At 41.6% G+C, this 17,826-nt stretch overlaps 1 protein-coding gene across 2 annotated transcripts in view; it reads right to left on the reverse strand.

Moving 5' to 3' along the window:
* The window catches only part of Esr1 (estrogen receptor 1), a 239,358-nt gene that overhangs the window by 54,052 nt on the left and 167,480 nt on the right, over positions 1–17,826 (reverse strand). For both annotated transcript variants that reach the window (XM_013027016.1, XM_013027017.1), the window contains exon 5: positions 8,928–9,066. In XM_013027016.1, the coding sequence (XP_012882470.1) occupies positions 8,928–9,066 (139 nt within the window). The remainder of the gene's footprint in view (positions 1–8,927; positions 9,067–17,826) is intronic.

Below are 17,826 nucleotides of genomic sequence, written 5' to 3' on the forward strand. Positions count from 1 at the left end.
GGAAGGAATGAGGGAGGGAGGAATGAGGGAGGGAGGGAGGGAGGGAGGGAAGGAAGGAAGGAAGGAAGGAAAAAGAAAAAGAAAGCGAGAGAAAGAAAGAAAGATTGCTTTATCTTAGCAGGCTTATTCCCTCTTCTCTTCCAATAATAAATTCATGGGGAATTTAGAACTTATGTCAATTTTGCAGTATAAGTATGACCACATACTTGGTTCTCTGCTGTGGTGTAAAATCAAAGAAGACACCACAAATGTACTTTTATGTCTCTTTTCGATCTGATAAAAATGAAAATACTGGGAAAAGTACTAACAGGAATCTTAAAGGACTTATTAAATACCTCTAAAAGCATTAAAAAGACAAAACCCTCATCCTTACTCTTTGTATTACAGGATTCCACAGGGGGGTGCCAGGAGTACCAGAGCAGAGCCTGGAACTGAATTATAGACACAAGGATTATGCGACCAGGACACTAACAATAGACAATTCCAGCCTCTAATAAGAAATGGAAATACTAACTCTACTGTTTATTTTGAAGCCCAATATCAATCCATTCATAAAATTAAGAGCTGCTGTCACAGAAAAACACCCAAGCCAGGCGACTATGTTGGATGATACCCATTTCCCTGACGTGTAAACCGTGCTGTAAACCGTGCTCGCCTACGTGAGCAACCCCAGCCAGTATCCTCCCCCACATGCTGGCCTCAAGAGGGCCAACATGTGGAATTCATCAGTGTGTTGGTTGTGTGCTTCTGTGTATTGTAATATACTTCTAGGCAGGACACATACATGTGCATACAGTTAGGCTAAGTCATCTGCAAAGAAATAGAATGAATGAGTTTACCAATACAAACATAAAGCAGAGATTTTCAGAACCCAATGAGAAAGCAATGAAGGAAGTTAACTAAGTATGGGTGATATTAGACTGTGACCAAGACCGTGTTTTGATTATACTCATTTGCATCCTAATGTTACTCCACCACTGCACAGAAAGCACCCAAGGGTAGAACTGTCTCTCCCCCCCCCCATTTTTTTGCACCCTCCAGAGCCACACAGACACACACAATGCTTCATGCTTAATACATTCTGACTGAGTTACATGAAAGAGAGTCCAACCCACAGACTTGGAGGGGGTCATCTCTTCTAGATGGGCTTTGACCACACTCTTTAAAAACAAATGACTGGGGATGTAGCTCAGTGGGAAGGTGCTTGCCCAGCATGCCTAAGCCCTCGATAGATTTCTCCAACCCCTAATACTATAGGGGAAAATAATCTTTCTGGTGTCAATACAGAAAATTACTGACATGCTAGGCACTGGTGGCTCACACCTGTAATCCTAGCTACTCAGAAGGCTGAGATCTGATGATTGCAGTTCAAAGCCAGCCCCAGCAGGAAAGGCCAGGAGACTCTTTATCTCCAATTAACCACTATAGAACTGGAAGTGGCGCTGTGGCTCAAGTGGTAGAGCACTAGCCTTGAGAGTAAAAAAGCTCAGGGAAAATACTTAGGCCCTGAATTCAAGTCCTAGAACCAACAAGAAAAAACAAAAAAGAAAGGCAGTGACCTTTTATAAACTCAGTTATAGGAATGAAATTACTTGATTATACCCATAGTGTGGGTGATTTAAATCATAGCATTTTTCTAATTAGATTGTCAAAAAATTATTTGGATTATACCTTAATCAATTCAGCTGATGTTTAGTTGTTAAGAAAAATAAGTACCCAAAATAAACCAGTGTGTAAATATGTAAGAAAAGTCAAACTAATCTCCTACCCAGGATTAATTATGTGGTTGGAATTAGGTTCCGCCTCCCCCCAGAACAATTATATATTAAGTGGATCCTTTCTGATTCCTGGCTTAATTCTCTTAAGGATTTCAAGGCGTGTAACTTACCAGGATTTACAATATAACATTCCATAATTGTATTTGTTTTAAGGAGAAATCTTGTTTAGAATATTTTTGTCTTCTACCTTTTATAAACAAACCATTTAAGCATGTTTATGATTGATTGTTGATCAAATTGGATTTTCCTAAAATACAACCATGCATGTGTGCATGTGCTTAAAATCATTATATATATATATGTATATATTTAATATGTCAGCTAAATGACTCATTACATGTGTGTAATTAAATTGGGTTTTACTCAAATCAATATCTGATTCTTTTTATTTTTTCAATCCTAGGGCTTGACTTCCGTCCCTGGGCCCTGTCCCTGAGCTTTTGTGCACAAGATTTATGCGCTACCACTTGGGCCACAGCTCCAGTTCTGACTTTTTGATGGTTAATTACAGACGAGATTCTCACCCACTTCCCTGCCCACGATGGCTTCGAGACACGATCCTCAGATCTCAGCCTCTAGAGTAGGTAGGATCACAGGCATGAGCCACGGACACCCAACAATATTTTTGTTTATTATTTTAGTCAGAAGTCACAACTAGTTATCAGCTTGGCTATTTTTTCTTTCCTTTGGCCCCAATTACCTCATTCACAGTTTTATAGTCCTAGAATTTGTCAAGGAACAATCCTAAAGACTTTTAGGAATTTGGTAATAATTTATTACCAGCAGTTGAGTGATTACGGACTCAGGTCACAACATTCGACAGATCCAGTGAGGTTCTTTGCTACCTATATTTTCATGCATTGAATGAGATAGAAAAAAAACGAACCCAGAGTAGACAACATGTGCTAAAGAAAGACAACGATGATTGGCCTCTCTTTTCATTTTTCCATCCCATTCTATAAACAGGTAAACCTTTGTGAGTGGAGCTTTTTCCTTTCTAATTACTTTAAAATTGGCAGGTGATATTTAAACATCTTTCTGGAGTATCGCGTGATTCCTTAACACATATACTCACATATAATTTAATGGCCAGCTCAGGTATGAATAAAGCAGAGGAATGCAAACCAAAGTGCACAGGATCCCAGCATTTCTAGAAAGCTGAGGAGGAAATCTGGCAAAGCTACTAATATACTTGGCACTCTTCGCACACAGAACTGCTTTTAGGTGGATTGCTCGCCACACCCCTCCCCCACGGTGACTCAATGTATGGGTGGTTTGGCCTCAAGCACTGCTCTTAGCTGGGGGGGGGGGAGAGGGAGGCTCTAAAAAAGGAACATCAAAAGAGGTCCCTTTAAACGCATGTGGCCAGATTACGTTCTTCAACTTATTTCAGAACATTTTTTGTTTTCCAAGTTTAAAAAAAAAAAAAACCACAACAATTTTAATGGAGTTTTACATAAGGGGAAAAGCCAATAATAATTTTTTAAAAACTTGCTGGAAGCATTGTAGGGTGGCGGGGTTGCATATTTTCATTTGCATTTTCCTGAAATATTTATAATAAACAACTTAAAATGAGAATGGTCTTGTTTCTAGAAAATGAATTTTTTCCCCATTTAAAATGAGTTTAGCAGCAGCAAACAGTAATCTGCTCTTGAGGAGAAGGGACAAAATATTTTCTCTGGTATAACAACCTGTTTTTCTCTTAAGGAAGAGAATTTATTCCTATTCCTGCCTGGAAGTAAAAGAACTTTCTGTTGTTCAATAGTATTCCTGCAGGCAGCCTCCTGATGGGACAAGCCATGGAAAGAGCTGGATCAACAACTCTCTGGCCAGAGGTTTGGTAGAGAGAAAATTCTGCCCAACGAGTTATTCCCTGCTTTTCAAACATTTGAAAAATTCTTCTTCTTCTTCTTCTTCTTCTTCTTCTTCTTCTTCTTCTTCTTCTTCTTCTTCTTCCTCTTCCTCTTCCTCTTCCTCTTCCTCTTCCTCTTCCTCTTCCTCTTCCTCTTCCTCTTCCCCTTCTCCTTCTTCAAATTTTTTTCTTCTTTGAGAGTGAACAGGGACCAAAAGAGAGTGTTTTGGCCTCACTGAGAAATCCACAAATATTTCTCAGAATTTGTTAGCACAAACAGTGCCAGCCAAACAATCCCTCAGAACTCATCTCACAGAACAGGCCAATTTGCACTGCTCTCACTAAGATCCCGTCTCTGCCTTCCAGAGATCGTGAACTTCACTCCTGCAAAGACCAAGAGACCCTACAGGAAAAGAGGCCTGGTAACCATGTTTGCTCCTGTTCTCAGTCTGTATTTTTCTAGATTAAGCAGCACTCAAGTGGGACCAACTGACAGACTCCTTCCTGGTGGACTCCTTGGGCATATTTGAGTTTTCTAGTGCCAGAACACACCAAAGATTAGGTGTTAGAATGGAAAGTGAAATCTCTCCACTTCCTGATTACTTCTACAGGCATTCTTATTATCTTTAGTAAAACACACATACACACGTGCATGCACACACACACACACACACACACACACACACACACAGAGCCTAAGAAAATTACTGAGCTCTTTATTTATACCTTATAATAATGTCCTGTCCCGGTACTGTATGCAGTATTGGTACTACCTTCACTGCTGAAGGCATCCAGAAGGGAACTGGACCTTATGGCCTAAGAGCCTGCAAGGATAAAATTAGCCTGCAAGCATATGACTACCAGGAAAGTTTGGAGCTATCAGAACCAAGATATCATGGGTTGTCATCAGGGAGTAACTCAAGCAATAACTCTTTCTTTTCTTTTTTTTTTAATAGACACTTGATAGAAACTAGATCCTATGCTCCCAAATGTGAAATGGCAACCCATGAGGTTTTATATTCCAGTAATCACCAACCAGACTTGCTAGTACAAACATTTGAGCAAGTCGAGGGAGGGCTGGGGGGTAATCTATGCCCATAATGACCTTGTAAGGCAAAAAGAAAGAAAGGAAGGAAGGAAGGAAGGAAGGAAGGAAGGAAAGAAGGAAGAAAGAAAGAAAGAAAGGAAGGAAGGAAGAAAGAAAGAAAGAAAGAGCCAAGATTTGAAAAGAAAACAGACATGTGTGTAATGGAGAGCAGGCCATGTCCTGTACTGGGGGCAGCATTGGAAGTCCATGGAAGCTATCTGAGAGACTTCAAGCCTTCTCTTCTCCCCTCTTCTATGCAAATGAAAAACTGTGGACATGCTGGCCTTCCATGAGTAATCTCTCAAAACCTAAAATAAGGGACTGGGAATGTGGCTTAGTGGTGCTTGCCTAGCATGTGTGAGGTCCTGGTACCACATAAACAAAAACTTAATAAGTAAAACTAATTTTAAAAAAACTAAAATAAAATATGATCATGGTAATGCTAAGAGCTCCCAACTAGCCACTGAGCTTCAAATCCTAGGTTTATCAAAAGGACTTCTTATGTACAATGTTGAGGGAGAGAGTGATGGAGAGACCAAGGTGACTTGTGCTAATCAGCTGAGCACTCAATTTCATGCTAAGGGCAGGGAGCCTGCAGAGCAAACTCCAAACCACGATCCCAGCTTTCCCAGAAAGCCACCTTCCACATGTCTAAAATTTCACTGGGCTAATAGTCACAAATGGATCACTTTTTATCTATCTATCAATGTCCACAAAACAAGCACCCTCCAGCACAGAAGATATTAAAATTTAATAATCATCTTCTTCATTTTAATTTTAATACTAATATTAATAGTGATATAATCATTGTTAATATAATCATTCAGAGCATAGAATTTTCACATTCGAGGCCATCTTTTATTATTATTATTACTATTAATATATTATTCACTTTGAAATACACAGGTCTAGTTGTTTATCCACTTTAGCCATCATTTCCATGTATCTGAGTATTCTTAGATGTAGTCGATCTTCAGGATTTGACATCATACTGGGTGTAGTTACTGGAAAAATAAAAATCCCTTGCTTATCCTCACTTGGAATTTAAAAGTTACATAACAGGTCTGTGGAGCATAAGCCCAAGCCAAATGCATTTATAAACTTAAAAAAATGCTTCCAAAACAGAAGAGTATTAATCTCTACAGTCTAAAAAAGAGTTAGCCAGGATTTGATGAGTAGCAATGAACGAGTGAATGAGGGACCTTGGCAGCAGCCACAATTCATGGCCCCCAGAGCTGAGGGCTCGCCTCCCCTTGTCACCTCAGTGACCTTGGCCAGAGCAAAGAACAACTGTTTATTGGGTATCATGGAAGACTTTGTATGTTGGAGGTAACACAAAGACAAATCTTAATACTTGGTTCTAGACCACAAGAAGTTTATGAGGTGGCAGGCAAGAAAGACATACAATCATAGCTCACATCTGCCAGAATGAAGTGGAACCTGAACCCAGTGAGATCCTTGGGTAAGGAAAAGCCACTTCCTTCCTGAGGAGAAGAGAGTCTGGAGGGAGATTTTATGGGAAATTAGCATCTGAAATGAGCCTTAAAGAACAGCGAAGTTTCTGACCAACAATTCTGGGGATAAAAGACCATTCTGGAACAATGGAAGGAGCGCTGAGGCTAGACATGGTAGCTCACATCTGTAATCTCAGTACTCAAGGGGTTGACGCAGGAGGATTTTGAGTTCAAGGTCATCGCTGGCTGCCCCGTGTCTAAATAAATTAACACACAAAAGCTGGAATATGTGAACTTTCACTTCTAGTTCGCAGGCCACATTCCATCACTAGATGTCTTTAATGCAGACAAGGTCCCTTTGCTCCCCCACACCCCTTTTCAGACTCTCCCCATGGGGGCTGAGGCTAATTACATTTGTAAGAGTTGCAAAAGAGATTCACCATTACCAAAGTAAGATGCATTTTCAAGAGAACCCAGAGTCAATGGGAGCGGAGTCCGGGAAGCACCAGGCAGCCTGGTGGTTTCATCCATACCCCGGACGTTGCCTTGGGTGGCACTGTGGGGAAGAGACTGGAAGGACAGAAGCAGAGAAAGCAGCCTGGAGTGGGCAGGGGGAGGTGGGGGGAGGAACCCAAGGGCAGAAGACAATGGAGAAAGTCTGGGTCAAAACACCATTCATTCAGAAAAGAAGTAGGAGAATCCATCATTAATTGAATCTGCGTAGCTCCAAGGTCAAGGGGATGATAGTGTTATTAAGACATGGAGGAAACATGCAGGAAGAGGCTGGGTGAGGAAGGTGAAATGCCATGCTCGCCGCACACAGAGATGTTTAGAAGTGTGTGCAGATGCGGGTGAGTAGCATAACTGGGGGAAAGGTGTTCCTAGCATCTCATAGGACAGCCTCCCCCAAATAAAGAAAGAGTCTGCACACCAATAGTACAGAGATCAAAAAAACAACCCAGGTCTCCAGTTAGTAGAAAGCTCAGCTCTGGATATTGAGAAAGTAAGAGTGGATCAAGATGAGAACTTTCAATCACTCCTCTATCTGTGAGAGGTAGGAGAGATTGTTAACCACAGTGGAAGCAGGTGGAAAGGAAGGAGACATGGATGGCTTATGGAATTCCAGGCAACGCCTCTGTCTCGTTAACAATGGGGGCCGATTGGGGTAAGGCAATGTGAGAAGCACTTCCTCTTCCAAATGCAGTAATTTGAGAGCTGTTCTCAGCAAGTAAAAAACCTATGAAGATAGTAGACGGGAACAAGAATGGAAATCCAGGAGCGGCTCAGTTCAGTTTTCAATAGCCTGTTAGAATCTGGAGAAAGGGAAAATGTTATATATAAACAAAGACTTAAGTGAAAAGAAAGAAGGAAAGGAAACCGAGGAGACATGGAAAATGATAAGACAAGAAAAATATGAAGAAGGGAAGAGAAGAGAAGGGAACGGAAAATGGAGGAAGGAAAGGAATTCTCTAAAACTTGGCAGGATACATGATGAATGAATTCTAGGGAACAAGTCTAGCGACCATTCTCAGTAAGTTTAGAAAACTGTGAGTTTGGAAGGTATTCTGTAGAAAGCCAATTGCTTCTGGAGCAGGACCCTCTATGTGACTCAGAAGCTAAATTAACACATGACAAAACTGTGACCAGCACCTTGACATTTCTCTTATACTTAAATAAATGTTGCTGTGTCTCTGGTCTCGGGAGCTTGACAGTTGTAATTACCCCCCTCCCCCCACTCCCAGACAAGGTAGACTCTGGAGAGGTTGCATAGCTCTCCAAAGCAAAGAACTGGGAAAAGATGCATTGGGAGAAACCTGCTGACCTTGGACCTCAGGACACAGAGGAGAGTTTGCAAGAAACAAGGCAGAGGTGGTCCTTTCCTATCAAATTGGGGGGAAACCTGCAAAGATAAGGTGTACCCTGAAAGAGAAAGCTACAGCAAGAGAACAGAAAGCATCACTGGCTTGGAGAGTGGGAGGAAGTAGTATCCAAAACAACAGGAAATTCATTGTGTCAGAGCCAGACAGAGCTTGGATTCAAAGCGCAGCTCACTACCACCTTGCTCGCTCGCTTGCTCACTCATTCTCCCTTCTTACGTAATGGAAGACTGGGGTTCCTTTTCTGGCAACATGCCCACAAGGTTCCTAGGAAAGCCAAGGAGATTAAGTGAGAGAACATTTGTGAGGCACATAGAGCTACTGGCACAGGATAGTAATCAGGCTTAAATTCTGTTACTCTAGGCAATGCCTGACAAATGAAAAACAGTAGGACTCAACATTCCAAGACAGCCCGAGTAGGATATATTAAAGAAAGTAATGCATTTGCAAACTGAAATGAATTCCTAGAATTGAAAGTGACCTTCAGAACTCTCTAGTCAAATATCCTTATTTTACTGATGGAAAAAAATTGGAGAGGAAAATTGTGATTTGGATGCATGTACACCAAAAAAAAGGTTTTAATTAAAAGGAGGTTATTCATCATTTTTTATGTAATGGTAGAGGAAGGCAGAGTTAGACAAGGACAGCTTATCATCATGTGTGCATCAGAAATAATCCAAGTTCCTCTGAGATGTTTAGCACCAGCTAACATTAGTGTTCTGTGAACCTTGCACAACTGGCTCCAAGGAATTCACCTGAATCAGTAAGCATACCTAAATCAACTCTTAGATGGTTCACAGGCCAAAGAGTAAAATAGCTTTGGGGGTAAACCAACGACAGTAAAGGATGCGCTTTCGCAAGCTGCATCAGAGCACTTACCTGTCCAAGAGCAAGTTAGGAGCAAACAGGAGCTTCCCTGGGTGCTCCATGGAGCGCCAGACTAGGCCGATCATCAGAATCTCTAGCCAGGCACACTCCAGAAGATGGACCTGGTCGTGAAGGTTCAAATCCCCAAAGCCTGCAATACAACAAGGAAAACTGAGCTGAGGTGCAGCACAAGCTATTCACCACAGACGCCATCAGGGCATGCCGAGATTGGAACGAGTAGGGTCCATTTTCTATCAGCTACCACGGAGTGTAATAAAAGCCCACTTTACAGCCATGCCAAGTAACTGTGTTTTAAAATCTATCTGTATTCATGCATTTCGATGCGCTTTAAGCTTCTTAGTGCCTTAGCACAACATTTGCAGAAATCCACCAACTGACACAACCTGCTTAGCTTTCTCTAAAGAGTCATACTTAGTGAATTCTCTTCAGACATTTCTGCTAGCCTTGGGTGTCTGCTATGATCATTTCTGCCTAGTTGAAGACATTGAAGTGCTAGAAATTTAGCCTTAAACCAAAGAGAAGGTGGAGCACAATCGTGTGAAAGTCACTAAACTTGTATTTTCTTTGCTTTATCACTAAAAAAAACAAAAAGCTATAGCTCTTTTTATAACCAGTTTAAAAAAAAAGACTAATAAAATAGTACATGCAAATTCATCACTTGGGGAAAGAGTCAGATCAATAATGGTTACTACTGGTAAAATCCACCCAAATGTGCTCTTGCTTTCTAATGTCTGGACAGCTTAGAGCTCTTGACAATATGGTACATGCTTGATGATGATGATGATGATGATGATGATGAGTAGGGAGAAAGGAAGAAGAAAAACACAAAGGAGAAAGGGAGAGGGGAAGGAGATGGTGAGAAGATGAGTTTATTGAGCCTCTTACCATGGGCTGCAAGCAATGGTGAATGTTTTCGTATTCAATTATTTTCATCTTTATTAATATAATAAACTGAACAGATAGAAAGTAATATTCCTATTTCACAAATACTCAGAGAGTTTATCTGCTAAAGTCAGAAATGGGAATATAAGGACTCTTCTGAGCTTAATTCATTCATAAATTTAGGATCATGTGACTAAATAAATCCAACTGATAAATAAATCCAACAGATAAAGATATGCCAGAGTAACTGAGACATTAAATAAACCAAGTGTCCACCAAGCATGCTGCTTCCCAAATCAGTCCCCTGTTCTTTAACATGGAGAAATGCAGTCCTCTCTCTCTCCTCTCTCTCTCTCTCTCCATGGAGAAATGCAGTCCTCTCTCTCTCCTCTCTCTCTCTCTCTCCATGGAGAAATGCAGTCCTCTCTCTCTCCTCTCTCTCTCTCTCACTCTCTCTCTCTCTCTCACTCTCTCTCTCTCTCTGTCTTCCCCCTTAAATCTTCTGACCCACTGCATGGCTATTGAAAATGAAGTCAAAAAATTCAATGCATATCCCACAAAATTAAGAAAATTGGGGGGAAAAAGTATAATTGAGAGGAACAGGGAAGAATGATAAAAGGGGTGCATTGTATTCATAAACTGCTTTGTTGAATGATAACTCCTTTGCACAATTACAGAAAGAAAGGAAGGAAAAGAAAGAGAGAAAGAAAAGGAAAGAAAGAAGGAAGGAGGGAGGGAGGGAAGGAAGGAAGGAAGGAGGGAGGGAGGGAAGGAAGGAAGGAAGGAGGGAGGGAGAAGGGAGGGAGGGAGAGAGGGAGGGAGGGAGGGAAGAAAGAAGGAAAGGACGGAGGGAGGGAGGGAAGGAGAGGGAGGGAGGAAGGAAGGAATGAACGAAGGAAGGAAAGACGGATAGCAGACTATTGACATCAGTTTTTTGCTCTCTTCTTTGTCTTGATATCATTATACTTCTATCAGCAATTTATTTCTTGTGTGAATTCAAGTCGAAATGTAAGTTTATTCCTTTCTCAGTCTATGGCCTTCGCTCATCACCAGGTCATCCCAACCCACATCAGGTCTCCCTTTGGAATAATGCAAGGTCTCCTTCCCTTTTCTACTTCCACCGTTAACTTACAACCTCGATAAGTAACTCTTTTGACAGATTTCATAAATCAAGACTAATTGGTGTTGTTGTACATGTGATGAGTTGATTCTATTACAGACTAATATTCCATTATACGAATATACCCAAGAAAGCGTAATACTTTTATCCTTTTATTAGACATATGAGTTGTTATGAGCAGTTGATGTGTCCAGTGCTGTATAAATAATAATAGATATAATGGTTTTCAAACATGCTTGTGCTGGAGCTGGAGGCATGGCCCAGGGAGTACAGCCTATGAGCACAAGTGCCAAACCCTGAATTTGAGTTGCTGTACTAAGAAAAGAAAAAGTGCTTGTGTCACTTTATATACCTATGACCAACACATACGCTGCTACACAATTTTACTAACACTTTCTATTTTTTACATTTTAGACACTCTAACCCAGATACAGATATAATCCACCGATGCTGTGATTGTGTGTGTGTGTGTGTGTGTGTGTGTATGTACGCGTGCATGTGCGCACACGCGCTGGTACTGGGGGCTTGAACCCAGGACTTAGGCACCATCCTTTACCTTTCTTTATTCAAGGATATTGCTCTACCACTTGATCCATGGCTTCACTTCTGGCCTTTGGGCTGTAAACTGGAGATAAAAGTCTCAGAGTTTTCTTTTTTTTTTTTTTTTTTTGGGTCCGGTTGTGGGGCCTGAACTCTGGGCCTGGGCGCTGTCCCTCAGCTCTTCAGCTCAAGGCTAGCACTCTACGCCACAGCGCCACTTCTGGCTTTTTTCTTTTTGCTTATGTGGTGCTGAGGAATCGAACCTAGGGCCTCATGCATGCAAGGCAAGCGCTCTACCGCTGAGCTACCTTCCCAACCCAGTCTCAGAGTTTTCTACATAGGTTGGCTTTGAACTTCAATCCTCTCCTCTCAGCCTCCTGAGAAGCTAGGATTACAGGCGTGAGCCACTAGCACCCTCTGATGATATGGTATAATTTGCATTCTCCTAATGATTGCTCATGTGGACCATCTTTCCAGGTGTTTTCTATGTATCACTCTGGTACACAGTATTCAAGTTAATGATGCATGCATCTGTAAGACTGCGTACTCTTACAGGTGCACAATGCATGGTTCTATCAAATCCTGCATTTTTGGAGCTCAGATTCACTCCCGTTTCCACCGTATCTCTGAGGACTCAGGATGGCCTTGCCCTGATCAGAGCTGGTGCGTACCATGCCTTTGGAAAGCATAGATCCCAATCATGACCCAAGAGCGGCATCTGCATCGGGGAGGAAGTGAGTAGCTCTGTTCCTCAGAAGATCTCCAAGACTGACCAGCAATGATCCGGTTTCAGACCTGCCTGGAGGCCAAGGGAGCAGGCAGTTGGTCAAAAGCTGGCCCAGCTCCAGGAGAAACAGAGGCAGGCTCCACTGTCTAATAGGTAACACAATCCCAAGAAGCATACTATGAAATGAAAGTCCCCAGGGAAGTGTTAGCTCCCAACAGTTCATCTCTCACTTTGGAATGAAGGCTGCAAATTGTATGCAAATTATCCTGTAAATGAAATGCACTATCAGAAATGTTAACATTCCACCGTGAGGTTTATTTTTTTTTCCTCTCTCTTCTGAAGACATTTCATTGTTTGTGTATACCAAAAAAGCCATAATCACATGATCGTGTCATCTGTGATGAAACTTTCACTGGCTTTTTCGATGTCCTCCATTGGCTTTCAAAATTACACAGGATGGGATGGGGTGGGGTGGGGGTGGGGTGTCACAATTCCAAAACTTGTGGGTGGCCGTGTACGCTAATCAACTATGGGAAACCGAAAGGCCGTGACTTTATGTTTACACAGAATCATACTCTTAATCCTCATTTTCAATTTTCACTGTTCTTTAGCTGTGACAGTTTTAATGGTCTTTTAGGAGGCAAATAAGTTCCCAATAACCACTTTTACTATTGTAAGTACGGTGAAATAAATGTGTCAGGAAATTCTGATAGTAGTATTTTCTGTCAGCGGCTAGCAAGATTGTTCAGCCTTTCTGTGAAATGATGTAGATCTCACAAACAAAAATTTTCCATTATCTGTCCCAGCTGGGCCTGTTCCCTGCAGATGAGAGTCCTTAGGTCAGCTGTCCCGTGTCCTCTGTGTGCTCCTGGCACAGGATTGGTGGGGACTATACTGAGAAGACTGTCAATCAACCTTCTCCACGAATGGGAAGACCATGGGCAGTCACGAGATGGGAAATCTCCTTTCTCTCAATATTGGTCTTGATGTTGTTTTACCCACATAGGAGATAAATAGACTTCTTTTTAACATTCTTATTGTAAAGGTGATGTAGAGAAGGGTTACAGTTACACACGTTAAGTAATGAGTGCATTTCTTTTTGGACAATGTCACTTTCCCTCACTCTCTCCCAGTTTTTTTCCTCCTATCCCCACTCACAAGTTGTGTAGTTTGTTTTCAACATAGTGTTAGTGAGTGCACTGCTGCATTTGTCCACCTTTGTCCCTCCATTTCTGCACTCCCTTTACCTTCCTATAGACAGATAAATGAAACAAGACAAAAAGAAGACAAAACAACAACAGCAACAAAAAAACCCAGCAACTCCATTTCCTGGAGTTCATTTAAATAAATATCCTAGGAGAAGAACACAAAGATACAATACCTATGTACATCTGATCATATAAAATTATACTTACCTAAATACACTTTGGTTATGGACCAAATGCCCACGAGTATTTTCAGTTCACAGCCAATGAACTAGGAACAAAAGAATAGTGAGCCAACTACTTGCAGATATGTGGTTCTGGTTTTTTTTTAACCTTATTTTCCTGAGAACACAAAGAATGTTCCGACTCGCAATTGCACATGGTCTACTCTGATAGCTATTTAAAATACATCCCATTCTTTGTCAGTGTCTCATCAATATGAAGAAGGGAGCCCTGTAATTGCTTTGGGACATGAGTTGGAGATACTTGTGACCAAGATTTGCACAGGTGGCACAATGACACATCCCTCCATTGCTTGAAGACCCACACCTTAGTGACAGCGATGACAGGACTGCGTGTGAACTCCTCATCAGGGGGTAAGAGGCAATGCCTACAATGCACCAATTGAGGTCAGCCTAAATCAGAAGCTCAAAAACACCACTTTAGGAAACAAAACATTTTAGGCCTTTCTCCCTGTTCTATCTCTGCAGGTGTAAGAATCGAGTCCACAGAGCGCAAATACACTGGAAATGGGCAGAGGTGCCTCTAGACCTCCCCCCTGGCCTCATATTAGTGGTGATGCAACAGATGATTTTAACATAGCTCTCTTTCACAGAAAAAGACACGGTGCGCATCCAACCTGCTCATCCTGCATGGTATTCCCACCAACGGTCATGATTTGGATCTAGAATGTGCCACGGCCATGTGATAAAGGCCTGGTTGCTAGCAGTAGGGGCCTTCTGGAAGTGACTGGATCATGCGGATGAGGACTCTGATGTCAGTGAGTGGATCCATGGGTGGTGGTTTGAACGGTTCATAATAGCAGATGCTATTGGGTGTTGCACTTAGGACCTAGTTGAAGGGGAGGATCTTTGGGATGCCACTCTTGGGGACTATAATGTGTCCCAACATCCTTCATCTTTCTCTCTTTTCTGGGGACCCTCAGGTGAGCCGTAGTCTCTGCCACACTCTTCCACCAAAAGGCCACACACACACACACACACACACACACACATTTTCTATGTATATTTCATCTGAGATTCAAGCTGATGAAGCCAGTCAGCTATGAGCCCAAACTTCGGAAACAATGAAACAAAGTAAATTCTTCCTCCTTTGCAGGTATGTGTCTTTGGTAGCATGTCACAGAGATGGAGAAGTGATCACCACCCCAAGTAAAGACAGCTGCTTCTCCTCCACTGCACAGTAGCCATTTCCCCTTCAAGATGGTTTGCGTTAGTTCTTCTCTAAAAGGAGCTCAAAGAATATCCACCCTCTCTTCCTTGATCCTCACAAGACCCAGAGCTCAATGCCCCACTCAGCTTGGGGAGAAAGTGCTGTGCAGATAGTTTATTTCGCCTTGGCATGCAACAAGATTTTGCAGGCCTCAGCCTTTCTTACTGGGTGTGGCCAGGCTCTTAGAATTGATGTTGAAAAATGTGCAGAGACTCTTAGGGGAAATGACTAATAGAACTTGAATATTAAATTCAACTAGAAAGCTTGGGAAAAAAAGAGAAATCAAAGTAGCTCTTCATTAGAGATAGGCAAAAAAAATTAAGCACTACTGTCAATACATGTAAAACTTCCACGGGATATAAACTGTTCAGATATAAAATGAAGCTGAAATTCTGTGAAGATAAAATAGCAATATTTCCCCCACAGCGTACAGTCTGTGAAACTAGAAGCCAGGTGGTTTGATCCTTCAGTAAATCCACTGGGAGAGGAAAAAAAAAAAGAACAACACTATTGGCTTCCTGACCTTCAAAAGAATTAATCATGTTCTCAGTCAGATGACCGCAATGATCTCCAAAATGTCAGCTATGAAATTGCCTCTTGCATTTTTTTCTGTTTCTTTATTACTCAATGGAAGAAGACTTGAGTAATTCATATCTTTTCCTCCCAGGCTATCAACTCAGTGCAAGATAAGAAGAAAGTTTAAAAAAATCACTGAAGTTCTCATGAGTCTGACTGTAGTTTCTTGGAGAAAGCCACAGAACACATACTATCATGAGAACCAGGAACGGTTCAGATGCCAAGTAGTCTTCAGTCTCCCTTCTGAAATTTTTCCTCCAGAAAATGGTAACTTCATGTCATTCCATGGGCTCTATAGTGGGTTAGAATCTTCCTTCACTCCGAATTTTATTTGGGAAACACCAAAGCGTGAGGGTACACATACATAGCACCATTATAGAAAGGCTTACCACAGTGGTCATTTTCATTCCATAACACCTGAAACTTTTTCTAGAAATATAAAAACAGTGAAAATTCCCTTATAATGAGTGAGTTTCATCTATTTAAACAAATCATATCATACACTACAGGCTCTTTTGAAAAATAGAACAAATGTGATAGCACACTCCTATAATTCCAGCCAATCTGAAGGTGGAGATACAGAGAACTACAGTTCCAGGCGAGCCCAAGCAAAGGTCATGAGAACCCTATCTCCACCAACAAGCCAGATGCAATGTTGCATTTCTGCAGTCCCAGATACTGGGAGGCATGAGGAGAATGTTCATAGTTAGAGGCTGAACTTGGGCATGAATGTGAGATACTAGATGAAAAATAACTAACAAAAGAAAGCGTTGGAGTATCACACAAATGGTTGAGTGTCTACCTAACAGGCAGAAAGTCATGAGTTTAAACCCCAGTACCACCAAATGAACAAGCACGCAAACAAATCAATAGTTACATGCATATCACCAAAATAAATAGTAATGAATAACTGATCATTTGGTTAGAAATCTCATGAGTCACAATGCCCCATATCACCGTCGTGGTGTAATCCGGCTCTCCTCTGCCTCATCAGAGCAGCTGTCAAATTCACTCATACTACCACCATAGTCAATATTCACCTTGCCAACCACAAATGAATGCTTTCTTTCTTACAGCTACCATCACATCCATCCTTGGCCATAATGACTATGCTATTTCACTGTCATCGTCCAACATGGGACTGCTGACTGTCTGCAGGGTGTACCTCCAGGCACCCCGCCCAATCAAATGAGGAGGCCTTGGAAGAGCGTACACTGAAAAGTCAAGTAGACCTGGCTTGCAATTCTGTGGCCTTCAGCTGGTGATTTCGGATTTCTGAAAGCACTTCCTTCCTGTGAAATGCCAGTAGAATGACTGGCCGCTTGGGGTGAAGACATTGAAAGCACTTTGCATCTGGATTGGCCTACCACTCAGTTCCTAGAACCATCAGCGGCTGGCAGATGCATTATCCCATGATAAACATAATCATCTATCATTTGTCTGCATGGATATAAACATACTCCATAATAATTTATTATACTATTAATATAATTATTGTTAATTATTTATTATATATTATTCTGTTCATGAAAAAGGTGAACCCCTTTCTGGACAGCAAACTGCTCTTCCAAAACAACATTTTTCATGATTATAGAGATTATGCTTTGTTTCAAATAAATGGGAAAAGAGAACACGTCTTGGTTTTTATTTTATCCAAAGCCTTTCATGATGTTGATCGTCTCCAGAATGCTGTCTTCAAACACCCCAATGTAAGTGAGAAAAGATTTTCTCTTCCATGCTGTCCATTGCTCCTCACTTGTCTTGGGGTAGATGGAGGAAATGGCCCTGTGGTAGTGCCCACCTGACAGTAAGGTGCTGCTCGTCAGCCGAGCTGATGGTGAATGAGGAACCAGACATCACAGATCTGATTCTTTAAAATGGTATCAAAGCCTGGGGATGTCTCTCAGTGGGTACAGAATTCTTTTTAGAATGTGCAAGGCCCTGAGTTTGAATTCTGACAAAACACACCAGAGAGAGACAGACAGACAGAGACAGAGACAGAGAGATGAAGGGAAGAAGGAAGGGAAGGAGGAAAGAAGGGAGGGAGGGAAGGAGGGAAAGAGAGAGGGAGGGAGGGAAGGAGGGAGGGAGGAAGGAAGGAAGGAAGGAAGGAAGGAAGGAAGGAAGGAAGGAAGGAAGGAAGGAAGGAAGGAAAGAAGGAAAGAAGGAAGAAAGGAAGATTATGCCAAATTAATTGGAAGATTAGTTGGAAGCTGATTAATCCGAGTAAAAACTAAGGAAATTCAGTCTACAAGTCTCAGGATAAATAAAGGTACTGTTTCTGAAAAATGGTACATCTTCCCCCACATCTTAGAAGAAATATGATAATAAAAGTCACAAAATCTATATACATTTATAAACTTCCAGGATCAACTACTCTGCAGTCTG

This window comes from Dipodomys ordii, unplaced genomic scaffold, assembly GCF_000151885.1.
Source record: "Dipodomys ordii isolate 6190 unplaced genomic scaffold, Dord_2.0 Scaffold98, whole genome shotgun sequence".
Classification (NCBI taxonomy): Eukaryota; Metazoa; Chordata; class Mammalia; order Rodentia; family Heteromyidae; genus Dipodomys; species Dipodomys ordii.